This window comes from Lepisosteus platostomus, chromosome 3 (genome assembly GCF_059453375.1).
Source record: "Lepisosteus platostomus isolate fLepPlt1 chromosome 3, fLepPlt1.hap1, whole genome shotgun sequence".
NCBI classification, from domain to species: Eukaryota; Metazoa; Chordata; class Actinopteri; order Semionotiformes; family Lepisosteidae; genus Lepisosteus; species Lepisosteus platostomus.
The window spans coordinates 11,630,166-11,653,551 of NC_142613.1; the positions used below are offsets into that span (position 1 = coordinate 11,630,166).

Genomic DNA, 23,386 nt, shown 5'->3' on the forward strand with positions numbered 1-23,386 from the left:
AAAATGTATACAATATGTAAACATGTATTTAAAAATAAATATATCTCTTCACAGTAGCTCCTACAGCTGAACATTTTAACTGTAGTTCAAGAAAAAAACTTGAGAGATGAATCTCCAGTTCTGTCAAGTACCATCTGAGGTAAAATGTGGTGGGAAATTACCCCATAAACCAGTGATGTAACAGCTCAGTGCAACAGATGAAATCTCTACCAACCACAGCAGGACAGAACCAAGAACACCTTCTATGTTCAGACTAGAGGAGTACCACTGTCCTCAGAAGAGCTGAAGTGTTCCCCTCTCTTGCACCTTTCGATCAGTAAGACTTACAGCTCAAATAATGGAAGATGGGCCCTACTGGCCTTGGCCACATTGACTTAAGTCATTGTATTGCCTTCGGCTATCCTTGCAAAAATCTTTGCATGGGTGTTACAAAGCAAAAAAAAAAAATCTTTATTCATTTTCATTGTTAAGCTTATAATAGTTATTTTCAATCACTTTCTGGATGATATTTTCAGCATCGTGTCTATGACCTAATTCCAGTAAAGCATTAAGCAATAGTTCAATAGAAGCATTTTTCCCTTTGTCTTGCTGCCAGCCAGTAAGGAGTTGATAAAATTGTTCATCCACATCGGCAGGAATATTTTTTTCAGCTTTAAGAATATCATTGTCCTTAACGCCAATATGTCTCAGGAATTTCTTCCTATCTTTCACTCCCACTTGATCTGTGAAGATTGCAAAGCTCTTCTTCAGGGACTCTGACACTGTAAAGAAATGAGGCGCAAGAGAAATAAGAGACTGGAAAGAGGAGAGATTATTTTATCTGTCTTTTTTATATTCCACTACAAATCACCTACACAAAAGGATATAGGACTCCAGCAAGTGCAACTCCATAATTCTGGAGATTTTACAATGTCCAAGAAATAGAACGTATTGGTCACTAAAACACTAGAATATCTTTTGGGGAGTGGACACCATTTTGATATAAAGTAGGACAAAAATATAAGATTCATACAATTCTAGGACTTAGGTTTTTAACAGGAACATATTGATTGTTCCTGTTGTTAAAAAATGCTCCTAGTAAATTATTGGGCACTTGCAAAGAATTTGATAATACAGCTGCAACCTAGGGTTGCAAAAGTATAAGGGTACAAACAACATTGAATAATATCCATGTCTGATTAACTGCAAGCTTTTAATGCATACTGTTAATGTACACTGTTAATGGAGCCAGTGCTTACACAGAAAATTATCAAAATCTAATTTCAGTTCCTTCTGTTTACCAGTAGGCCTAACAGAAAAAATATGCACTTCCAAATCTTAAGATTATTTACCCATATTCAAGCTAATCAGTCACATTACAACCAAAAAACATGCACTGAAATTATCGCTCTACTTACCTTCTAAAGGAATATAAGTATTTTCATTTATAGCACGACCCTGCAAAAACAGAAGAGATATTATTCAACAAACTGAAAAAAGCTCTTGTTTGTACAGTCTAATAAAATCCTAGAACTGACAGTTTAGAATCATCCCTAAATAAATTAGACAGACAATTCATATACTAATAACATCTTTTCATCTATAAAAATAAAAGGCAGTTCACCCACACACTTTACTAGTTTACTAAATCTTAAAGGTTATGTTCACTGACAGAAAACCCTCAACCTCTATCAACACCATTACAACTGCTTCCTTGATCAAATTTAGGGTTTTGTACACTTATTGGATTCCTTTTTTTAAAGATAAGATTTTAACTCATGAAAGCAAGGGGAAGTAAAAGTACTGTAATCTACTAAACTCAATGGACAGAAGCAGGGAGAATCAGCCCAAGTTACTGCAGGATTCTGGCCAATCTTAGATGGGTGTATGGCATGTGGTTAAACTGCTGAGCGTATCTATGCCAACACAGCAGGCACAGAACCAACAGCTCGAAAGAAGCTGATGAACTACAAACCGACATACACTAAATATATAAACAATGTTAATCTTTATTAAAAGATACTCTACAAATAAGCACATATCTATCCACTGTCTTGAACAGCCCTTTTAGCATTTGTTCATTTCTCCAAACAAAAAATTATGAAACAGTTCACAGGTTTTTCCAAAGCACATGGAAGTTTGAAACTATGGGTTAACTAATATGAATCTTTGGCTAACAACTTTTCACTCTAGGTTAGTTGTAGCTAGTAGAACAAAGGTCAAGGTGTTGTCTATCTTTCATTATTTGGGCCTAAAAAGGTAGCAATGCAAAGTACTACCTTTAAGAATAGCATGTTGTATATTCATGCCAACTACGGTAGCTACTCAAATGTCAAGGTTTGATGAAAGCCATATTGCTCTAATGTATCATTATATTAAAGTTCAGGTTTAAACTAATGCTGCATGCCACTGGCCATATTGATGTCATCCAGGATCATTGTGACTGTAGTGCTTCCTAAATGTGTGCTGCTATAGAAGGGATGATTATGTCTTATATACAGTAATATTGCTCTTACCCCAGCCAAGTCCTGTCTCTGTGTTTGAGGGCTGTGTCGAGGGGTGCTGCTACTGCAGGCGCTACTGGGCAATCCTGCCAGGCTGGTCTGTGAGGAGTTAGCGGTGTTGGACAGGCTGTCTCCTAAGCCCCTGTCCTCATCGTCAATGCCAGTGCGCGTGGCGCCGGCCAAGCGCTCATTCTGCAGCAACGGCTCGCCCTCACTGACGCGTCGTTGCTGCTCTGTCCCTGCATTCAAGCTGTTCTGCCTCTCTTCCACTGAGCCCTGACCTGCGCCATCCTAAACAAAAAAGGACAGAAGTTTCAAAACGACCGAAACATGCGCTGCCCTCCAGATGAATGGATACCCCTGACGAAATCAGCACAAAAAAGATTCAATGATTTGGATATCTTGCTTCACAATTCCTAAAAACACTATAAGTATTACTATATAACACTGCACAGAGCAAAGCCATTATTTGTTTATTATTAACCTGAGTACACATGCATTCACAACACTGCAGAGAGTATTTTGTAAATTATCCTAATTTCAGACTGTCCACACTCCCCCAACTAACTTGTGGAGGTCAATGGCCAATAGCCTTCAGGCTTCAGAGAGCTCTCTCACATTAATGATAATGCTTCTGCTACTGAGTGTCTTCTGTGTGTTACTTCCTTTTATACTCCAGTTAAAAGGGAAACTTTCAGTTGTTTCTGTACAGCTCCACTGTACTTCCAAAGCACAGGAAGATCTTTTACAATTATATTTTTACTTAAGTGTAAACAAAAGTGGGAATAATCATAACCCTGGTGTTTGCTGGAACTCAATAATGACATTTGACTTCACTCTTTTTTTGAGAATGTTACAACATTGAGTTATAGACTGGATAATGTTTTGTTCTTTTTCCTTCAGGTGCATTAATAAATCTAGAGGGCACCATACCATAAATGCAATCTAAACCAATTTTTTTTTTGCTTGAGTTGAAATGATCAAATACAGCTGAACATGCAAATGTTTGGCCCACTTCTGATCTGAGAAACAAATGCTGAAAACATCACAGCAATTATGAAATTAGTATAACATACTGTACATTAGAATTTTTTTGTGCTTTTTTCCCCAAAGTTTATTTTGAATGGATCTCTCTATGAATAACAGAAGTAGAAACAGGTTTTCACATGCAGGCAGTTGCTTAGATGGAACTCTTCACTGTAATAGAGAGCTAATTCCAGATTACCATACACTTTCCATTTTTATCAATGCGTGTAAACTCATTTTTCTTATTTCTGTGCCATGTGCTGGAAAACTCTGTGGAGTTCTTAGATTTGAAGAAATGTTAAAACTGTAATACAATGTATACACACTTTTCAAGAAATTCAAAAGAGCTGTACAGGAGTGCACATGTAACACAGCGAAGCAAAACCACAGCTGTTTTCTGTCAATCGTCTCTGACAGACTTTGCAACACATTAAAATAATGTTTATATGAGAATCAAGGAAACCTTACTATTGGTATCTTCACATCACTTGGCTGGCTGGAGCAACCTGGAACACAGAATGAGGAATTTACATTGTGTGCTGAAACTGCACTCAAGGAGAAAGGAAGGAATTGGTGTACAAACTAACCGTGCATACAGCTTATGAGTCGTTTTCCCAGGGAAATGTCACATAAAGCTTTACATGCACAAAGAGACATCATGAATGCCACAGCTGCCATGGAACTATTTCAATTAAACTCTTGAAAGTGCAGTGTTAAGCCAATTTAATAAATCTGTCGCACAAACAACTTGTGGTTGCCCATTTGGTTTTCTTTTGTTTCTTTTCTGATCTCACACAAGTTGTTTTACATGTGATTGTAGATGACATTTTACATTGCTATAATTCAAACCAAGTCTTCTTTTTAAAATGTGTAATACTTTTACAGCATGAACAAGTGCAAAGAAATTCGTTAAAAAGCATTTTTTTGTTGTTTTTATAGTCACTGCTCAGGCCTTTCATGGGGGGAAAAAAGAAAAAAATAGACAAAAAGATCAACAACAACATTTGAATGTCAAATGCTGAGCAGCTGCAGATGTCAGGATTCCCTTCCCTATATCAGTCTTTTCTTGTTTCTATTGCGATGTTACTCACCAGGACTTGGATTATGACTACATTTCCTCTTCTTCCACAAAACAAGACAAATCACAAGTACAATCCCAATGATAATTACAATCACAATGGTGATCACTGTTACAAAACAAAAATGAAACATGTTAAGAGGGCATCAGAATCTCTTTGATAGCATTTCACAATCATTCATTTAAATACCTTGCACCACTTTTATTAAATCCGGCGCATTTACATGGAAAAAAAATCACTCTGCTGAATGCATTAACTATTATGATGTTGCATCATTTAAAACAAGTTCAAATTATTACACTACTGTGTAGTTTTACCATTGTTATTCAGAGAAATTATCAGTACAAATTTCCTTCAGAATTAACAATCAAAATAATGTTAGCAAATTAGCATTTAATGACTGCTTTAATGAAATAAAGCATTGCAGAATCAGCCCTGACTTACACGGATTATGAAAGGGAACTGGTTTACTTCTAAAGGACTGAAATAACTGCAATTCAAGCAGCATGTGAGAAAGAGGAAAAAAAGTTCCTCACACACGTAAAGGTGTCCAAGTCAGGTCTCCAAACTTTGTTGTGTCACTTGAATTAAAAGAGTACTTGGATGCCAATCTTTCTCTCTCAAGGACCGGGGGCCTCTTAAACAGATCACTTGCATGCATCTTTAGTAGCTGACAAGTGGCCCTTGAGAGACAAAGTACTCTTATTTGGAAATATCCCAAATCTTTAGAAAATGGTGTTTTAATCGTGCCTCCACACAACTACCCCTGCTGATTCTTGGGATATTAGAAAACCCTGATCTAAGTAAAAAACCGCAGACATCTTTGGGCTCCAGGAGAACAACTCCAAGTTAATAGTGAATAGATGTAGACAAACGTAGCTTAGCAACCATTGAAAAAGATAATTATAACACCTACTATCACAATGGAAAGAGGAAAAATTAGTAAAGGTGTATCGTCTCCAACCAATGACAGCATAAAACTGCCTTAGCCATGTGAAGTATACCTGTTCCTGCGCTGGTAGTGGCTTTGTCAGTATTACCTAGTCTTGGCTTCTCTGTGGCAGGTGACGGCTTCGCACACACAGTGTCTGCAGTAGCATTACAACTGTGCACTTCAGCCATTTCCTCTTTACACCTGGAAATAAGAGAAAATGTGACATGTAACAGAAACCCACGAGGAAATTCCATTGTTTCTCTTTTTATTTTCACGGATTCAACTATTTTGGTCCATAGTGTCAGACCATCATTTTTTATTACATGAACCTGTTGATATTTGAACAGACCACTATAGAACCACTTCACAGCTAATCTGTCCTGTACAGATGAACTAAAGAAACACTACTGAACAAAAGTAGCACTTACTGCAAGTTACTCTTTAAGTGACCATGTCTGCCTTACTGATATCTATGAGCAACAACGAAAATATGCAGGAGAATGAGGGTAGTCAATAAAAATTGTGACAGATTGAGATATACATTACGAAAAGCATTGTCAAAGCAATTGTTTCAATGCCTTTGTACATAAATGTCTGGCTTCCTTAAAACGTGCAACGCAGAACCAGAGAGGATAAAACGACATCATCAGGTTTTCCTGAAAGGGCTCATTAAAGCCCGCCAGTGCCCACGAGGTCGACGCGCGGAGCTGCTGCATGCCTGCCTACCTGGAGCACCTCTTGCAGACCTCGCAGGCCTCCTCCGGACGGCAGAAGTAACCAGGCTTGCACTGACACCGCCGGTTCTGCACAATTGTGCAGGGAACCGTCTCCACTTGGTCTGCAGACAGAAAGACTAGGTTAGGCTCGGCTGCCCCTTACCTAAAGGGGTTGCTGCTGTACAAGAATTTGACCAACCCTTACAAATAGGTTTGTCCTGTTAAAAAGTTCATTTGCAGAGATATTATCTCAACAGTTACTTGTCTGGTGTGCTTATGCAAAAAAAAATTGAAGCTGTAAACTGACAAATTGCAGCAAAAAGAACCAACAGCACATCAAGCACAACTTTCAGAATCCTCCAACAAACCAGGTTTCACATTGTCTGACAAAAATGCAGAGCCTCAGATTGTGACCTAACAAGGGTGTGGCAAATTCTAAGCATGGCTGAAAAGCCAACTCATGCCACACTTGAACCTTTGACTCCACTGACTCACTCAACATAATTTAAAACAGACTGCAGTTTGCTTAATTTATTGTTTAAAAGAGCACATACATTTTTGAATTACTTGACACTGAAACAATCTTTCCACTTTTGAACACAATTTGTTTTCAGACTAACCAGCCTAAAACAACCACAGATGTTCTCCAAAGCCTGTTGTCAGCCTGGCTGGATGTCTTTGCGCTGCAAATCGAAAGCTTTTCTGTCTAAGGTTCAGTTCTGCATTTGTTTAAACAGAGGCCAGGTGAAGATACCGTGCCTCAATCCCGTGGGGGGGGGGGGGGGGGGGGGGGAAGGTTTTCAATTGATTAAGAATGACTGCTCCATAAGTGTCTGCTTCTTTCTCACAGTGTATAGTGAAATCTTTTTTTCCTCCTCACCGGATGAACTCATGGGACAGAGGGCGTTGAGTCATTTTTTGGGTAAGGGAACCTTATCAATTTTTTTTTCATCTTGAACTCTGAGCAAACAGACTCGACAGCGATCTGATGGCACGCACGTCTCCCACCACAAGCACAACGGAACTCTGGTTTGGCAGCGTGGTACCTGAACGACACCGAGAACAGTGGATGCAGCGCTTCAGTCCGTTGGCGTGCTCGGTGTAGTCCTTGCCGTCCGCGCAGGCCTCGCACTGTCCGTACGTGGAGGGGCTCGTGCATGGCGATTTCACATATTGCCCTGCAGGGAGAGAGCACGCTCAAACACATGTCCAGCATATATTTGTCTATATACAGTATAATAAAGAAAAAAACAGTGCTGTAAGGGGATGAGATGCATCACTTTTATTGAAATCAAAATAAAAACCTGTAAGTGTTGCACCATAGCACTTAAAAGAAAAACCTACATTTATGTATTGAAACTTAAAGAAATTAATCCATATTATGTCAGTATTAATGGGTACTTGTAAACCAAATACGTTTTGCACTTAAAATAAATCAAATTACAGGACACAATGCAAGATTTTTCTATGGTCCTTAATTACCACGATCCCTAGTTTACAATTAGCATTTCATAATTATATATCATTTTCAAACTGGTGATCAAGTTTTACATTTCACATTGGTAAATGGCACTCATGATTTCCAGGTTTTATGGCAAAACGCTTGTATGTCTTTTCAACAGGAGACATATCCAGAAAGTGGAGGTGAAGTATTAGTTCAGTTTTCTTTAACAAAATGGCTTAAACCAGACCAGGGAAAAAAAGCAGTCACAGCAACAGCATTAGATACTTTTATATTTGGTATTTAACTCTTTAAATACTGTATATAAATCCCAGCAAAGCAGCATTTCAGAAATGTTCCATTATGGCATTAAATTAGATAACAGATTCCAATTTTCTATCCTTTGAACTGTTCTGAAACTAGTGAAGAAATGGCATATTAAAAAGTTTAGCTAAGCCTTGCAGAAGGAACTAATTAAAACTGAATTCATTCCACAGTTATCGGTGCCCGTGGTTTATTTGTTTAAATATGATGCACAAATATGGATCCGTATTTTTTTTAAAGCTTTGAACGAACACCAGAAAAAAATTCACAAATAGAAAACCAGATTTTCTTACCAGCTTCACATTTTTTACAGCAGATTTTACCATCCAAGTATTCCTCCTCTTGGCAGACCTTTAGCTGAGCAGTTCTGTTACTAAAATCAGCTGGTGCAATCGTACGGGAAACCACCAGGACGGTCACCTACAACAGAAAAAAAAGATCACCGCAACCATGTAGCTTTACTAGAAATGCCTTTTCCTTCACATGCAGCTTGTGCTGCTTATTTAGAACTTGCAGAAAATGCAACATACTGTACATGCAACTTCCCACATTTCTAACCACTTTATCCAGTACAGTGCCGGCGCCAGGAGAAAAATCTGTAGGGGGTGTCTGAAATCCAGAGCGGGGAGGTGATATTTCGGTTGAAACCGAGCCGCTGTCTCTACCCAAGTGAAGTCTCGCAACCATGCCACCGATTAGCGCTTCATGACAGAAGATAACAACGAGCAATCTGGGATTTAGCAACTAAGTACAGTTTCATCCGCACTCTCACGGTTATTATAGACTGGAGCGACAAAATGCCATATGCTTTTATTTTTGCAGCTATATCGACGGTAATGGGGTTCTGAACTGTTAAGAAAAAAAGTTGTAAAACCTACAGAAACCATAAACTTCTATAGTAACTACAGGCCTAGTTAAATAACGATTGTAAGTATAAGGATAAACTACTACAAGGAATCTTAATAACCTTGACACCCAATAACAGACACTATGTAATATGTGCCGTTCCTGGACGGATAGCCCACCTGCACATCAAGCAGTCCGATGTAGTCACTATGAATTTGGGGTTAGTGTATTTATCTGACCATTGACAAAGCACAACTATTTTTTAGGGCACAAGTTAAATAAGCAAAGGTATTCAAAAATCCTTTTAACCAAAACGGAGGGGGCAGGACCGTTCAGTTTGGGGGGGGGCCCCGTGGGGCCGAGTCCAGTCACAGATTCTAAATTCTACTTTTCTGTGTTTGGAATCTAAGCAATTGTTGTTAATTGGTTAAAAATCAATTAATTTAAAATGTTTTTGTAGCAATAATAGACTGAAAAACCACTTCTAAAATCAAAATATTACCAGCAGAAGCAGAAACAGATTTAAAAAAACTCACAAAAACCATGTCTGCTTGGAGAGACAAAGTAACACCTTGTTCATGTGAGCAATTTACACTCTGAAGCCAAAAACTACGTACAAGCAGTTTCTATCGAAAACCTGCTTCAATTTTCTTAGCATTACAAAAAGAAGTGCTAAACCATGAAAGCACAAAGCCTTTTTATTCCAAGCACAAAACTTGGAAATCTTATACCCTGCTCGAGGCAGTATATCAAGTACATGCATGTAACTCTTAAAATCATCTTACACCAATTGATTAATTATGCATATTACTGAACTGCAATCATTTTGCACCAGGTCAATTAAAGTCAAAAAGTCAATTAAATCAATTCTGCTATCACTGAAATGTAATTGCCTTTTAATACTTTTTATCACTCAGCATAATGTTAACGAATGACTGAATGTTGATCTTGTTTAAAATACTATGCTATGGACTCCACTCTCAGTAAGCACTCATGCAATTTTTGTTACAAAACGCACAACATTTTAAACTTCAATAACAGTGTTAGAACACAATGAAAACGCATTCTGGTGTGAAGGGGGAGGGGGGTTAAGAAGTTATTTACTGCCAAGATTGCCAGGGCCAGTCCTTCACAGTAAAAGTTTCTGGAATTTGGCTACAAACCTGGTTTCTGTCAGGGGATTTCCTGCATGTTCAAAGCGCTCGATTGCATCATTATTTCCAATGAGCAGGAACACCGGGAAGGGCCAATGAAACTACCGCTCCAGGAATCACCCCACTAAGATTTATCCAAACAAATCAAAGCCGAAAACCAAACTTTGTAAAGGAACGGCTTGAAGTGGAGGAATCTGGAAGCAGGACAAATTAACTCCCACATTCACGACCTCTAGTAATAAAATCTAGTCCAGTTTCATGCAGATGTTAATATGTAGCAGGAAAAAAAAAATCAGCACTTGGCTAAATATCGTGTAGGTTAAAAAAAATCATTGCAAACGTGGTTTATGCTTCACAAAATGACTGGAGTGTTTTTAGTATAGACAAGTTTCAAGAGATGTACATGGACTGTTTTATGGAATTATTACGCATTAAAAATGGAAAAAAAGGAATATTAAAACAGCACATATCCCAACTAGAAGGCACCTTTCACATCTGCTCATGGGGTTTAAAGGAGCACTCCAACACTGTATTTCTCTATCCATATTAGAACTTTGCAGAGCTGTTAAAGTAATAGGATTACGGGATGTTAGGTATAGGTTTATCTATATGCTACTGGTGTTGTATGAGGCATCCATTCTAATTTCAGTGGAAAAAGTTCATCATTTTCATTATACTGAAAAGAGTATACAACAAAATGAATACCGAGAAAACAAAAGTGACTAAAACAAAGATGCATAAACAGTGCATTTTGTATTTAGCATAGCCAAATGGCACCTTACTTAATCATGACATCTCCCTAAGCAGAGTTTAGGCAGGTTAGAAACTGAGAATCTGAACTAATTTGACTTCCCTATAGACCTCATCATAGAGGTGGACACTGCAAATTAAGGTAAGATCTGGACAGCTGCATTAACACCTACAGCCACACCCCACAAGCCGCACCCCTGAAGAAACTGGTAACTTCAAGAACCTTTTTTTTTTTTAACATCAGGTTTGTCATCAGCAAACTTACAACATAACTGACTTTTCTGGATTTACTACATTTTTTTTTTTTTTAAGACTGACAGCAGGCTATACAGCTACTTATATTCTACTTATTTTGCCCAGGATGCCTGTCATCACAGGTGAACACCACTTCTCCACCACCATCACTGTGAGACTTGCAGGCACCCAGCAAGTCACAGGAGCTGCAACAATATACGTGAACAGCCACTGCCTGACTGACACACCCTCTACCCCAGTGTCACTGCCAGCCCTACTCAGGAATCCAGGTGGCAGTCAGCTAGCGACACAGCCCAGGCTCACACCAGGGATATACAAGGTCTCAGCCTGCACTCTGAACAAACACCTTACAGGCTGAGCTTCTGGAAGCAAGTGCTTCGATTCATGCTTTTCCATCCAGTTAGCAGATGGCATGATACTGAACAAGTTAAACCATTTTATCATTTTATTAAGTGAGTAGTTATTAGCCTATTTAATATTACCTTTTAATATTTCTCTGCATAGTAAAGTCCTTGTTTAGATGCTGATGTTTTATTTCGTGGTGCATTTGATAATGGAAATGCCATTTCCGACTTGAAATGTTGATTTGCAGCAAAACTGTCCATTAGATTTTGTCAACTAATCAATGGCACTTGAAACTTTAATGTTCTGTTTGAAAGGAGTAGCTCCGTTTGTAGTCTTTCATCCATATTGCTAAAATTGTACATGAAGAACAAAAACTCGTTCAGATGATGATAAATTTCCCTAAAAAGGGCTGTCTTTTGGGCGACAGAAAAGCCAGCTGCTATACCATGCACAGGCTTGATCCTAACCTACGTCAGAAGCAGAGAGCAGACATGCTCAACATCTAGGAACATGGACCATGTGCTGATGGATCAAGAAGTCATATTTCCTTTGGCTTAAAGTCTGACCAAGACCATTACCCGCTTTCATATTGCAATCGTTCTTTTTCAGACTTCAAATGACAAAGGCTACCTAAATAAGTGTCCTCATCACCACTGGCCTTAAGACAAAACTTTGTTACATAAACTTTTCTTTATTATGCCTTTAATCCCTTCTACCTTGTTAATAATGCACTGACGAGGTTTTGTTCTTTTTATTAACTATTAACATCATGAAAGGACATCTAAGGCTGTTTTCGCGGTATCACTAAAGGTAATGTGACTCATTAAGCAAACAAACATTGTGCAAGTTCGTCATCCTCTTCCTTTCACTGCATACCAAAGGAATTAAATGAGAGTCACGAGTTTTCATACACCCATTTACAGGAAGCCAACCGGTTCATCTAGAGCTGGGCGAGGATTTGCGGACAACAGGTAGCTTTATCAAGCTCCCTGCGGCTTAGGAGCTTAGTAAACATCCACCCCCTTGCCTTTAAAGGAAGAACTTGAGATTCTATGTACTAATGCAGTGTTGTTTGTACAAATCTGGCTCTCATGTTCATTCAAAATCTAGGACACATGAACTGACCTTTGCCCACTAATATTTTGTGCTTTCTAATTTCTCTACACACATCCTTAAGGTTTCTGCACAAGTTATCTGAATATTTAACATTACACCTCTAGGGATTGCATTATTATAACATAAGGAAATACCTGAACATTTAAGAATGTTTAACGTATCAAAGGGAAACCTTGGACTATTTTTATTGATTGTAAAAACAGGACAAAACTCAACCCATTCCATTTGGTTATAAATATGATGCCATAGAAAAGTCTGAGCTTCTGAACTCAGGTGAAGTAGTACAGAATACCCTTGCTTTAAAGAACTACTTAATGTACAACTTCTGATAAAGGGGAGTTTTGGCCACAAAAGAGATGTCCATGGTGATGAATTGAGAGTTCAAGTTAATATACTGGCCAAACACATTAAAATGCATTTCAAAGGCAGCGACAGGTAGCTTAGGAGACTTTGTAAATGTATTGGTATTGTGAACAAAAGAACCTAAAGTGAAGCTTTGAGGGCACCCACTGAAGATACAGAACTGCTCTGTAAGAAACTGAATAAATTAATCCAAGATGTAGGCATCATATTAACCAAATGTACATTGCAAACATGACTGGCTTTCTGGCTTTCGCTGCCAGAGAACACCCAAGCATACAACCACAAGACTTTTGTGCCAGAACGGAAAATCAGCAAGGAAAGAATCTCAGTATTATTGTGTGCACATGCTGATGGCTTACACAGATTGACACACGCAGCTGTCGCAAAGTCACAGTGGTCAAGGGTCCTCAAGGATATAACAGTAGTTTATTACCATTCCAAACTAAATCAATTTTGATTCTCAATTTCAAGCTCAAAAAACACTGATCTATATCTCATTGGTAATTTAACCAACGACCAACAATACCAGATTCCCCTTTCCCTGTATTAGGCCGGTAAAGCAAGATATACTGTACTGTAATACAATATAGTGTGTTCGTATAAACAGAACAGTAATATGTAAATGCCTATCTACACTGTGTATTTATACATCTAGAAAACTTTTTTTTTTTCCATTTAAATGGGGGGATTTCAGCTGAGAACGTCATTTTTGATTTATTTGCCACTCCACAATAAAGGGCACACCTTCCCCCATTAGTCCATTAAGCCGAGGGTTTACTGTTACAGTAGGCCTGGCTGAGACCACTATGCCAGCTACACAAGAGTTAGAAGGAGGTTTTATCCTGGCCTCCACATATGAATTGAAAGCCAAACAGTGGATTTAAGAAACTCTGCCACACCTTCGCCTAACACTTTCCTTACAGCCTCCAAGTAATTACATTTCTGGTCATTGGAATTTCAAGGTCTTCTTAAGCGCTGCTCCTCTAAAGATTAAAAAAAAATGGCAAAATTGAAACAAGGAATCTTTATTACCGTCTAATTTATAGTACAAATCAATCAGACTAAAAATCCAGTAAGCTGAATAAAATTAACCTTATTCTCTTTAGAATTACAATAACTCAAAATGCAAAAGAAAAGAACACAGGATAGTGCCTTCTAACATAGTTGCCCGAATTAATTTGGACAGATTGCACTGCGCATTCTGTTAATATCTCACAAGCACTATAATGAACCACAGTGTTGTAATTATTCAGGTAAGGTGGAAACTCAAATTGGCAAAGGCATGACAACACCTTATTTGGGAAGATTCCAGCTCAGCAACACAGACTTTCAACTAAAAGAAAAGCTCCTGAAGTCCACAAAAGAATAAAACCCTTCCACCACCATAATAAATATTGATACTGACGTGTATGTCTCTATTCTCTCTAATAGTATCTCTGACATAAAAACATGGATGACTCAAAATCTCCTTCGTTTAAACTATCAAGACTGAAGTCATGTTTTTTGGCACCTCCCATCAACTTTGTAAAGCCAATGCTGTAACCTCATCTGTGGGTGGTACTGTACTTGGGCTTCAGTCTAAATTGAAAAACTTGAGCGTGAAATTTGATTCAGGCTTGACATTCGACTTGCATGTGCAACACAGTCAAAACATCATTCTTTCACCTCAGAAATATCAGAATGTTATCGCCAACTGCTGACCCGAATTGACATCTGTAATGCTCTGCTCAGTGGAGTTTCTAAATCCACACTGAACAAACTCCAGTGTGTGCAAAATTAAGCAGCCAGAATCCTGACCAGGTCTAGTGCAAGTAATCACATTACTCCTATCCTGGAGTCCTTGCACTGGCTTCCTGTCAGGTTTTACTGAAGTCAGGTCAACTTAAAAAAAATCCTCATGCTCACCTATAAGGCTCTGCATAGCTTGGTACCTCAATACCCGCCTGAGTTACTATCATTCTACGCCTCACCTTGCAACCTCTGCTCTTCTAATTCTGATCTCCTATCTGTCCCCCCAAGCCCATCTACACTCTATGGGTGACAGAGCCTTCTCCTGATATGCCCTAAAGCTCAGGAACTATCCCTAAGGATATCCAAGAGTCACCTTCCCTAAAATATCAAATCTAGACTGAAAACCTTCTTCTTTAGAAGAGCTTTCACTTAACTGGTTCTGTTATTTACCCCTTTGCTCCCACTGTATTCAGAACCCCCATCTACTCTCTTCTCTCATTGTGTATTTTCATGGTGCATATCTTGTGCATTTTTCGTCATCATTCTGTAAAGCACTTCGAGAAGCCACCTTTAACCATGCTATATAAAATAGTTTATTAATAATAGCTTTCAATGCACTGCGAAACTTTGGTAGGGACAGAAAAAGTAACCCAGGTGAAAAGAGCTGACAAAATAGGTTTTGAAAGTTAACAGAAGATAAAGCTTTCAGATGACTTACTGCTTCCCTCATCAATTCCCTGTGTGAAACAGCAGCATGAAGTGTGTTCAGGTAAGACAGAAGCACACTTTGACAAATACATGACAACACCTAAATTGGGCAGATTCCAGCTCACAGACACAGACTCAACTAAAAAGTAAGTTCCTGAAATCCATAGAAGATGCCCCATCTATTACCATAATAAATATTCCAATAAAAGCACATGCTACAAAGCTGGGAACTCACCCCAGCTTACAATGACTCAACACATTGTCAGACATGCCGAAAAATAGTTACCTGTTGCTAAGAAAGACAGGAAAATCTTGAACAATAGACTGAAGTTCAAGGTAGGGCCAAGTTGTATGTTGCAATAAGTAAATACAGCTGCAAAGACAGGTTATTAGCTTAGCTTGCTCTACTGTGCTATTTGATGTTTTTGACCACTTAAGAGCACCACTAACACATCTTCTCTCAACCCCCTCTGCATTGGAGCACTGTGCCCTGTTCTCTTAAGAATAAACTAAATCAACAGCAAACAATGCAGAGGTTTAAGGGGTTAACCCATAAAAATTACAGAAAAAAAATCAACTGTTCTCTGCACTTTTGCAAACAATTAAGTACAGGGACTTTTTGAGGGGGAACTCCCTTGCCTATAAGAAATTCATTTGAGGTTTAAAAGGAATGAAGTACAGTATGTGTGCTGTTCAAGAGTCACTTGTATTTCTTTCTTATTTCCAAAACTTTAATGCATTGCACAAGCAAAGTATGCAGCCTAGGAGAAACCAAAACCAATGGATTTTAACAGTACATACATTTTTTAAAATTCTGAAACTTTACTGGCTGCCCTGGGGAAAACATAATACTACTGTTATAAGTAGGTTCATGCTTTTGTGCCCTGTGTCACATTTATAAAATACTCTGTCCTAGTGTGCAGTGGTAATTAAAATTAAATTAAAAATACAATCTGTCTTGTTTTCAGACATTTGTAAAGACCTAACTTACCCCCTGCCCCTGCTTTGCCTGCTGCCAAAGCAAATGTTCCAAAATGCGACTGACTTCAACAGTCCAGCCCTTAAGAGCATTACTGACACTACACATCTTGCCAACATCTCTCAATAGCAGCACTACGGGCTGGGGATCTATGGAGAATGCACTTGTAAGATATTCTCAACTTAAAATTTGAGTATCACAATATTTTGTGTAAGTGATGCATACAAAAATGCATGTAATCCAATAAAACCATCCTTATTCCCTCTCCCCCAATCCTGGCCATTAGCCTGTCATTTGGTGCGTTAAGTATGAGAGGCTCCCTGGTTAATTTTAATTACACAATTAATGTGTAACTTTTATTTCCTATGTTGAGTACCTATTCTGCCAGAAAAATATTTGATTGCCAGGGTTTGGGGATGTGAAAAAAATCTCACTGACGTTTGTTTGAAGATTACATTGTGTAGCAGAAATAGCTCTCCCATGAAATCCGCAGAAACCCCTGAAACCTAAAACAGATGTCTTCTACAGTCTAAGAACTTCTATTGTTTCCTCGGGATAACTAAAAATTAGCAGAAAGACTGTTTCCTTCATGCTCTGTGGTCTGACCACACACTGTGTTGCTGTGCAGTTCGGGCACACCTCTGAAACTCACCTCCAAGCTTGCTAAAATACCACTCCAGGTCCCACAGTGATAAAATTAATAAGGTTTTAAAAATGGTGCACACTCAATCACACAATACAGAATTGTGGTTGGAGAAACCTACAAAAACACCACTGTAAAAACTGGTTTCACCACAGCATCATTCAAATAGGTGAAAGCCTGTTCCTCGCACAACTTTCTTTTTAGAGGAAAGAATAAAACATATCAAAAAGCAGATATATACACGTACAAACAGCTCTTTTGGACCTCCATGCAGTAGACAAAAATACTCAATGAAAATGAGATGTCATGCGATGTTTTATATTTTCCAGCAAACTATAATACAGCATACAATACACTCAGTGTTCACTTTACATCCTCTTGTTCATCAGCAAATAATAAAAATACTTAGCTAAAGGATGACGATTGGCATTTCACAGCTAGAACGTATTTTACGATGTTTCATTCTACAATATATACACCTCAAAAAAATGCAAAATTACAGAATTTTCCACGATAATTCAACTCCACTGTATGGACTGTTTAATTATGACTGCAGTACAGCAATAAAGAAATCCTGATACTGGCTAAATTCTTGGTCCTAGACAGATATCTTAGCTAAATTCTATTCTGAGTCTGTACCATCCAGCCTCCCTCAAGTGCAACTGGTGAAGTGAAGTGAAAATTGTTTAACCAATTTGCTGATACACATCACTCAGGTAGGTACTGCACTGCAATGGTGGATGAAGTGGGTCCTAACCCTATATGTGAAATGCACTATATTATCATCTGAAAGAAGACACTTCCTAGAATCTAGTGTAGGAGAACACCATAACCTTCATAAACTAGCAATTTTGAAAACCAGGGATAAATTAAAGTGTGATCACTTAATTTATCCCTGGTTAAATTAAACAAAGAGATTTGTTTAATTAAGCAATGCATACATCATTGAGATCGACAAATAATAATAAAATATTTTATATAGAACCCTTAAAGGTGGCTTCTCAAGACGCTTTACAGAATGACAATAAATAAAAAGAACACTTCAGATAAAACACAATTACAATACACAGAGGAGACTGTGGATAGAGGTACTAAATAAAGTAGGAGCAGAGGGGTAAAGAATGGAACCAGTTAAGTAAAGGTTCTTCTAAAGAAGAAGGTTTTGAGTCTGGATTTGAAGGAGTTCAGAGAAGGTGACTCTCTGATATCCTTGGGGAGAGAGTTCCAGAGCTTGGGCATAACAGGAGAAGGGCCTGTCACCCATAGAATGTAGACTAGAGTTAGAAGAGCGAAGGGTGTGAGGTGGGGAGTAGGGCGATAATGGTTCAGACAGGTACTGTTTGATATGTTTTTTTGAGGTGCCAAGCCATGCAGGTGAGCATGAGGATTTTAAAGTCCACATGGAATTTGACAGGAAACCAGTGCAAGGACTCCAGGATAGGATTTGAAATCTGAATGCCTTTTAGCCCAGGGACCAGTCATTCCTTAATAGTTGAACTGATAAATTACAAGTGTTCACATTTTGAAATACTTGATTCATGGTGACCTAGGAAGACTACCTGGGCTCGAGATCCCAGGTCTAGTGCCTCCTTTCCAAACAGTTCCAAAGGCCTCTCATGTAACCTTATGACCTTATTCCTTATTCTTATGACCCACAAGCCGAGAGGTACTGTAACACCAATTACTAATAACTGAGTTTTCTAGCCAGCTTGTCATTCTGACAACTACATGTAACTTGGAAGATTTACCGCTCTGATGTTGACAAAGGCATCAACCAATACAAAGCAGTCAGTCATCTTGGTAATTTTAAAAAACTGGCTTCTTGGCACTTTTTCGGGCATGAAAAATTGATAAATACAAGGTTTCCACCTAAGTTATTGAGTTTGACTTCAAAAAGAGACAAATCCCTGCTACAGAACTGATGCCTTCCGACACCTCTACTGTTGTATTCGGTGGTTCAAGCACTCACAAAGTCTGACAGTACTCTCTGAACAAATGATTCTGTGAAAACTATTCTTATTTCTTTTTCTTGAAAGTAAGCTTGAGATGCTGCTCTGGGCAGTGCTCACACTGGTAACGTACTTTTGCAAAACACGAAATCAGCACTTTCGCACGATAAAGCATTAGTTCATTTTCCATCCTTTTAGGAATGTTGTGCTTCTCTGGAGCCCTCTCGGCAATGTTTTTAATTATGTGGACTAATGCCATTTCATGGAACGCTTCAATATTAGCATGGCTCTTAATCCTGTTTAACAATACTCCGCCGCTGAAACTTCCTTTGCTAAAGACAGAACCTAGAGGTGCAGGAGCCCACGGTAATTGTGGAAATGCCTTGGGTGGGATTTCTCAACTGCCTACGACACCGCTAACAGCATCCCGTCACCAAACTGCTACTTTCACAAGAGCTGACACCTCCATGTGAAGGAATTCAAAAGTCTTCCAGAATGTCATAAGAGAAAAGAATATTTCCTGGCGTGTTACGTTAATGCCGACAAAGTCTCAGGGGTATATACATCCAAAATGTCTTTTATTTGCCTTTATCACAAGTCAACTTAGTTATCATCACTTTCACTGTTCCTGTTCAGCTGAAGTGGAACACTTTAGTGCATGGATGGTTATTGAAAGGCACTTGGATTCTTGTTTTTATATGAAGCTGAAACAAACTACCCAATACCAGAGCGTGCGAGCGTGGTGCTTTGACATTATAAAATATTCAGCAATGTGCTTACAGTACACAGAGGGTTTTATACTTCTGATGCAAATAGAAACATATCTAATATTTATACAGTAAGTGGTTGCATCAGTAATAATAAAAGAAAAACAACAATCATTAACATTGGTGTCAAACTGCAAGCATTTAATCCTGGAGAAAAAATGGCACCACAACCCTAATATCTCAGGCCAGAGACCTGCCTACCTACGCATCAGTGAAAGGTATTATTGACAGGAAGATAAATTTAACGATTTCTAACGATGATGAATATATTAAAAAGAAAAAGAAAACAGTTCATTTAGGGATGTGTGTACTATTTATCGCGCATATACATGATGCACTCCAGATATAAAAGCACCAAGGTAATAAAATCGTTGTCTCGATATTATACAAACTGTTAAAAGTCACAATGTATAACCGATATTCTAAATGTGAAGTTACTTATAACAGCAATCTGAAAGCCTCGACTGTTGATATGCTTATCGACTTTATACCGCCAAGTAAGCAGCATCAAAGACATATTAGTATACATTTAGCAGTAATAGGCTAAATTATTTTACATAATATATTTTGCAGTGCAAGATCTAAAAACGCCGCAAAAACTAAATTCAACACTTAAAGACATTCCAGCAGAATTATCGGGATTGCCACCGGTATGCTGCAGTAATGTTATCACGCCTGCAAAACACTGATAAAAGCAAGTCGGGACATGCCCGACATTTTTTAAAATAAGCCTAAAATTGCTAGATGTATACTCATTGTAATAAAAGTCGTTTTAGAAATGATTTAGGATAACCTACAACATTGTGGAACCATCCCCAAAAGGTTTGGGGGCACCTGCTAGCAAGAAGCATCAAAAGTCGTTCTCAAAAGTAAGGAAATACGCTTCTCTCAGAAATGTGGTGTCAGGTAGTCGACAATGTGTAAGTGCCATTGTAGTAAAAATGACAAAGTGGCTAAGAAATAATTGGATTTTTTTAATTTTTCTAATGAATGCATTAGTAAGTAAATCTATAACCTACATCTGGTGCAATGCCGAGGTATTAAAAGTGCGATATATAATTTTGAAATCAGAGTTCATTTTAAAGAATTTTCGCAATTCTTTAATTGTTGCTGGATAGTAGTAGTAGAGGGTTTTGATGCAAAAAAAAAACCGCACAGGTGAAGGTTGTGGTGGGTAACACCCGTTTCCAAGCTTAGTTTAACCCCTAACCTGTAGAACTACAGACTAGTAAATCACCCTATATCTTAAGAAGTGTAAAGATTTGAACAATTCAGTTAGCAATAACAAACCATGGTCCTTGAAAGTAATAGGACTTTACAACTTATTTGAAGACGTCACCCCTTTTACCACTCAAAACCGTATCTGTAAGTTGGTCCGAATATGGCAAACACGCCAAATGACTTACATTCCTACCTCAGTTTTTCTTTATTATGTATGACTAAAGAAGGGGATGATCTGAATTTGCGATACCACTCGCTAGCCTGAGTAAGGTGACTGAATAGTCCCTTCAAAGGTCGTGTTCGTTAAAACAGTAAGGGCTTCGCGAAAAGTTGTTAAAAAAAAGTTCTAACACCAGTAACAGAACTAGAAAGAAACGTGTCGGGCATGTTCTGCGGCAGACTTCAACTACAAAAAAAAACAAACAAACTTTAACATCAGCCAAAACAAAAACATAAAAAATAAACAAACCAAATCGGCGTAAGCGGCGTTAAAACACGCTAAACTATTTTAAACATAAAATCTTACCAATTTAAAGATCAAGGCTGTCATTTTGCTCATTCGTCCAGAGGTTTCAAAAAATCATGCTTCCATATAATAAAAAAGTCCTCTAATGAAAATAGTCCGGCGATTCCAGTTTGTGCCCCGCAAACTAGACATATAAATAACACTAACGAAACTAATCATACAACTTCAAACACCTCAACTACGTTGGCCTGTTAAATCCCGACTGAAGGAATCTCTGGACATTTGTCTGGGAAAACTGGCAGACACGTCCATATATGGGGGGGGGACTTGTTACAACAGCGGAATGCAAGTAAGACTTAATATAACTCCGCCTCTTTAATATCGAAAAATAAAGAAGATATTGTAATACAGTACATACTCTCTACACCACCTTATATGTTATGCAATATAAATAACATATTATGTTAATTGAAAGCTACTCCCCCCCCACATTTTTTAGAATTATGGTACATGCCCTAGCTTCCGGCTGTCCTGTTGAAACTAGTTTCTTCAGTTTTTGAGCCGGACGCCCGGCAAATTTTGACCTTGCGAGAATCTTAATGGATAGTATAGCTTTTCGCTCTCAGCAATGTTAAGATTTCTGTCATGCTAAAATGCTAACCGATATCTGCCCCTAAAACTGCTGCATACTTAAAAAGCGCTGATTGAGCATACTTAGTTGTTTTTCAGGAATATTTCTGACACATTGAAGAAGATCAAGTTCAGAAAATGCAAAACATCAACATGATTTTACAGTTTCTGTTTTTTTTATGTTTTTTGTTGGGGTGGGGTGTACTTATTTCCCATTTAGGAAAGAAAATAGGAAGTTCGACAATGCAACAATAGGGCAAGTTTAAGTAACTTAAGGATAAGAAAATTGTGGCCATATTCAGGAACTAATTTATGTTTGCATAACAAAAACTATCAAACTGAAATAGTTTACACAAACATACCCAGGGGGAAACAGCTTACTACCACAGGAGCTAGCGTTACTGAAAACAAGCAAATGTCACAGTACTCAGAATCTTTTATTCCTTAAGGAAGCTAGCAATCGAACGACTATGTTTATTATTAAAAAAACAAGGCATTACGCTTAACTGAAAACAAGCAATTTCTCATCCACCTTCGAAAAGAAGAATGTGTAATACCATGAAAATGTAACCTATATAGATGTTAAACAGTAAATGTATGCTAAGCAATAGAGTCAAAACTCTTTAATGGCCGAAGTGGAGTATTATGTAGTTACACTCCCAGGGCCACACATCATTAGTAAAATTAGAGGTAGTATTTAAATGTCTTACACGTATTCTAGGTGCTACGTAAGGCAACAAATTAAGATGGACTTTTAGGAGGCTTTTTCCAGAGGTCCACATGGAAGATTTCATCTAGAAATACCGCATCTGAAGAATGCAACTTTAAATTATTAATACATTTATCTGGATAGTGTTTTTATTCAGAGCAAATTATATTTGAGACTTTTTTTTTTCATGTGAATATTTTACTGACTAATTTGAGTGCCAAAAGCTGTGTTTCACAACTTTGCAATGAACAGGTATTTTGTATCTGGGGAGGGAAACATTCCCCACAATAAATCTGTGTTTCTAAAAACATTGATCATATTAAAATCAAGTGTAGCAAAACAATTTTCTTTAGTATTTTGTGTTCACAAAGTGTTTGTGTTCTGTTTTAAAAGAAAATACTTTGTGGTGGCCCTACATGAACCAAGTAAACTAGAAAGAATCAACAAGCCATACAATTAGCAAATATTATCTCACGGCTGCAAGACAGAGCTAAAAATAGCACACAGGCTCTAGAAAGTACAATGAAACCACTAAAAGGGGTGTCGTACTGTTCCAGCAAAACATTTGTCCCAAGAAGGTACAGTAAAAAAGTTCAATTAATACTGACCTTAGAAACAAGAAGACTTGGAGATAAATAGTATGGATTTTTTGGTCAACAAAGGTTTTGCTACAATTACATAATTTACATTTACAGATGGTTGGACCATTGGCCTAGGTTTCAAACTGACCACTCTGCCAGTTTTAAGTGCC

General features: G+C 38.0%; 1 protein-coding gene across 2 annotated transcripts; it reads right to left on the reverse strand.

Moving 5' to 3' along the window:
• Window positions 1-6: 6 nt before the first annotated feature.
• tnfrsfa (tumor necrosis factor receptor superfamily, member a) lies at window positions 7-21,581 on the reverse strand. 2 transcript variants are annotated; one of them, XM_088627102.1, is made up of 10 exons: window positions 21,357-21,581; window positions 8,297-8,423; window positions 7,285-7,416; window positions 6,249-6,360; window positions 5,629-5,723; window positions 4,601-4,696; window positions 3,978-4,015; window positions 2,496-2,774; window positions 1,398-1,437; window positions 7-761 (listed from the first exon to the last, which is right to left on the reverse strand). In XM_088627102.1, the coding sequence occupies exons 1-10, from the start codon at window positions 21,387-21,389 to the stop codon at window positions 451-453; spliced, it is 1,263 nt and encodes a 420-aa protein (XP_088483228.1). In that variant the 5' UTR covers window positions 21,390-21,581; the 3' UTR covers window positions 7-450. The 2 variants fall into 2 exon arrangements, with proteins under 2 accessions (XP_088483228.1, XP_088483227.1); XM_088627101.1 differs by having other exon boundaries at window positions 5,593-5,723.
• Between the last annotated feature and the right edge of the window lie 1,805 nt (window positions 21,582-23,386).